The 3,845-nt window shown below is 41.2% G+C and overlaps 1 protein-coding gene across 1 annotated transcript; it reads left to right on the forward strand.

Moving 5' to 3' along the window:
• Nucleotides 1–515: 515 nt before the first annotated feature.
• Nucleotides 516–3,586, forward strand: LOC110094886 (LEAF RUST 10 DISEASE-RESISTANCE LOCUS RECEPTOR-LIKE PROTEIN KINASE-like 1.1). The gene is made up of 3 exons (XM_028699910.1): nt 516–1,248; nt 2,245–2,535; nt 2,626–3,586. The coding sequence occupies exons 1-3, from the start codon at nt 516–518 to the stop codon at nt 3,501–3,503; spliced, it is 1,902 nt and encodes a 633-aa protein (XP_028555743.1). The 3' UTR covers nt 3,504–3,586.
• The last annotated feature ends 259 nt before the right edge of the window (nt 3,587–3,845 follow it).

Below are 3,845 nucleotides of genomic sequence, written 5' to 3' on the forward strand. Positions count from 1 at the left end.
AAATCCTGTGTGACTGTTTGGCTATAGAATGCATTTAACGAGCGGACTCTTCCTCTCGAGCCAACATATTTCATAAATCCGGCAAAAAACAGAATTTCGAAAATCCGGAATTTAGCACGAAAAGGTAGAATTTTCCGTCTACAACAGCTTTCATTTGCCGTCAGATTTGGTTTTGCATTTTAGACCGTTTGGCTGAATTTCGCTCAAATCCGCCTCAAATCTAACTACAAACAGCCCCTTTGAGTTACGAGACAAAAGTCTTTTCTTATGATGAACACCATTTTTTAATCAAACGTTCTTATCATAATCTACAAAAAAAAAAAACATTACTTTATATCTTCTAACCATTCCTATATCAAAATAATCTTTTTTTTAAGCCCCTTTCTGAACTAGTCATGCGTGCTCTTTCGTATGTTTTCTAAAGTAGAGCCTCCCATATAATAACATTTCTCTGAAATTTTTTGTATTTTCCAGGATTCACATGCTAACAAATTTTTCTTCTTTTTTCTGTTCTAATGTCTTCTTCCTTCTTCTTCCCACTCTTCCTCACCATCATACATTCTATTATTCCTTTCATTTCCAGTTCCTGCCCTTCACAAAAATTTACCTGTGGAAAAAAAACACTTGATATCGAATTCCCTTTCTTCACATCCCAATCATTCAATCAATGCTCAGGCCTTCATTACATCCAGTGCTTGAATCGTGTTCCAACTGTACATTTTACAGGAACCAGCTACTTATACCCAATAACAAACATCTCCTATGATGACAAATCCATCATAATCCATGATATTAATCTCAGCGCTTACTACAGGAGATCCTGTATATTCCTTTATGATTTTGAATTCCCAATTCCAGATTTTGCTTTCAATTCCTTTTCAATCTCCCTGCAGTCTGGTGAATCCTTCTTCAATTGCAAACAAGACTATGATTTCAGTTCAGATATATTTCTTTTAAAAAATAATCTCAGTCTATGTAAAGACTACAAACTCCATTACTCTGGCGATTTTGGTCATCCAAACATTGCTGATTTTCCCATTCATTGCAGAAATTACAGTAATCCTGGGTTCCATTGGAAGCTCTCCTTTGGTGGAGGAGAGGATGGAGGAGAAACAGCTTTGATCGCTGCCGGATTTTCTCCAGAGTGGACAAAACGGCAGGATTGTTTTAGTTGTGAATTTGCTGCTTCAAGCAATTGCAGTGGAGTTGCAGGAGATTCCTCCTGCCAATGCCGGAGCAATTGCGAGGGTATCCTGATAAGAATAGTTACTGCATCATGTTTCTTTTCTTGAATTTGCTATTTACATCAATAAATACTATGATTTGTGAAAGATCTAGCTGCTGGCTTTATGAGTTCCTTCTTTCTTTAGGCTTTGTTAATTCCGTTGATGAGTTTTTGCTTCAATTTTTTTTTTATGTTGTTATATGATTCATGTTTTATTGATCTGCATAAGATTTGGCTCCTGTTTTTCTGGATTTCTTCTTTCTTAGAGCTTTCTTACTTCTTTTAAAGATTTTCGCTTAGATTTTTGTTATTTTGTGAAAAATTCGATTTTTATTATTTTGTGAAAAGATTTATCATTTATTAATGCAGGGAGGAAGAAGAACAACAGAAGGATTATAATTGGTGAGTTCTACTGGTTGCAATCTCTTCTTGATCATTTGCATAACTTTATGTTTAGAATTTTAATACTTGGAATTGAACAAGTCAAAAGCTTGCTTTTATTTAGTAGTTAGGACAAATCACTAGTCCATAATTTCACTTTTGAAGGTAATAATAATAAGAGGAACAAATCGAGTAGGTTTCTTTGTGGAATGAACGTTGTTGTGAAAGAAAGAAATAAAAATTGGAGCTTAAATTAAAGACTTACCAGAGACGTCAATCCAGAAAGGAAACTGAAGGAAATAAAATTCTGAAACTGCACCTTGTCGCTTTATATGAATATACAGCTGTTGAGTAGAAAACTTGGTCACCCTTTTATACTCTTCCCTCTCATAAAAATTATTATGTGCGGACACCGAATATCATCTAAAGATCAACCAAAATGCGCTACGTCACCCTTATTCGGTACCCGGCTTGGTACTGCTCAGTACCGCGACTCGGTACTCGATACCACTGAAGTAGCGTATTTTAGTTAATCTTCAGACAATAAATTGTGTTTGATATCCGGACAGAATAATCTCTCCTCCCAAATATTGCTATGAAAGAAGATTAACTTCCCCCAAAATAACTTTTTTTTAAAACAATACCAGGTGTGTCCATAGCCGCCGGCATCCTCTTTATAAGCATCCTAAGCTTCATAGGCTTCTGGTGGCATCTCCGGCTACGACAAAAGCGGCAGTGCTCCTCTTCCTCCACCCTATTGTCCCACCATTCCTCCATTCCCAGACATCCATTCTCCAACAGAGCTTCCGATCACACCCACTACCCTTACCAAACCCAGGTCTTCTCGTACGAAGAGCTCCACGAAGCCACCAACGCCTTTGACACCGCCATGGAAGTTGGCGATGGCGGCTTCGGCGCAGTCTACAAAGGTAATTAAAATCTAATGATACCCATGCTTCATCTTTCCAACCAACCGTTACTTAAAAATCTCACCTTTTTTTTCAATTCCTCCACCTTAGGAACGCTCCGCGACGGCCGCACCGTGGCGGTGAAACGCCTCTATGAGAAAAACTTCAAGCGAGTCGAACAGTTCGCCAACGAGATTGTGATACTTTCCTGCCTCCGCCATCAAAACTTAGTCTCTCTCTACGGCTGCACCTCCCCCAGAAGCCGCGAGCTTCTCCTCGTTTACGAATTCGTCCCAAATGGCACCGTTGCCGACCATCTTCACGGCCCCCGCGCCGCTGAAGGCCACCTCACGTGGCCCCGTCGTCTCTCCATCGCCGTCGAGACCGCCACCGCACTCGGCTATCTCCACGCCGTCGACCCGCCCATAGTTCACCGCGACGTCAAGACAGTGAACATTCTACTCGATGCGGAGTTACATGTCAAAATCGCCGATTTTGGCCTCTCTCGTCTATTTCCCCGCGACGGAGCCACCCATGTTTCCACCGCGCCGCAGGGCACGCCGGGCTATCTCGACCCAGATTACCACCGTAGCTATCAGCTGACAGACCGGAGCGACGTCTACAGCTTCGGCGTGGTGCTTGCCGAACTCTTGTCGTCGAAACCGGCTGTTGATATATGCCGAGAGCGGTCGGAGATAAACCTATCGACATTGGCCGTTAACAGGATTCAAAGTGGGAATTTGGATGACTTGGTCGATCGGCAGCTTGGGTATGATTCCGATGTGGAAACGAGGAACAAGATGAATCTCGTGGCGGAGCTTGCATTCCGATGTCTGCAAGGAGATAGAGAAATGAGGCCGCCAATAAAGGAGGTGCTCGAGGTACTGATTGAGTTGCAGGATGGAGCTTTATTGGGTTCTGAGGAGAAGGTGGGGCATTTCGCCGAACAGGTTGTGGGCAATGCTGGGACGGACAAGGGTGGTGTGTAGTGTAGATGTCAGCCTCGCCGGATGTCGGTGACGGACAAGTGGGAGAGTAGGCGAATGAGCCCTTCCTCAAGCGAGCGAGGATAAAAAAGAGGGCAAATTATTGCATCAGGTCACCTGACGATGCGTTCGGTCTCTCTTAACCTGCGCTTTAAAAAGAAGGCCTCATTTGATTATTTGAAGTTAAAGAGATTTTAAAGCTTTATTAAATCAATTATTATTTTTATCAAATGTAATTGAAAAATGACCTTTATTTTAAATTTAATGAATATTGTCTAAATTTTGATTATTTTATTTTTATATTTACAATAAATAAAAATGAATTCATGCACAAATATGCACTAT

The sequence above is a fragment of the Dendrobium catenatum genome, unplaced genomic scaffold, assembly GCF_001605985.2.
Source record: "Dendrobium catenatum unplaced genomic scaffold, ASM160598v2 fragScaff_scaffold_1413, whole genome shotgun sequence".
Lineage (NCBI taxonomy): Eukaryota > Viridiplantae > Streptophyta > Magnoliopsida > Asparagales > Orchidaceae > Dendrobium > Dendrobium catenatum.

Coding starts and splice junctions, on each gene's coding strand:
- LOC110094886 (XM_028699910.1), top strand. CDS start 516: ATGTCTTCTTCCTTCTTCTTCCCACTCTTCCTCACCATCATACATTCT. Junction 1,249..2,244: donor ATGCCGGAGCAATTGCGAGG/GTATCCTGATAA, acceptor TTTTTTTTAAAA/CAATACCAGGTGTGTCCATA. Junction 2,536..2,625: donor CTTCGGCGCAGTCTACAAAG/GTAATTAAAATC, acceptor CCTCCACCTTAG/GAACGCTCCGCGACGGCCGC.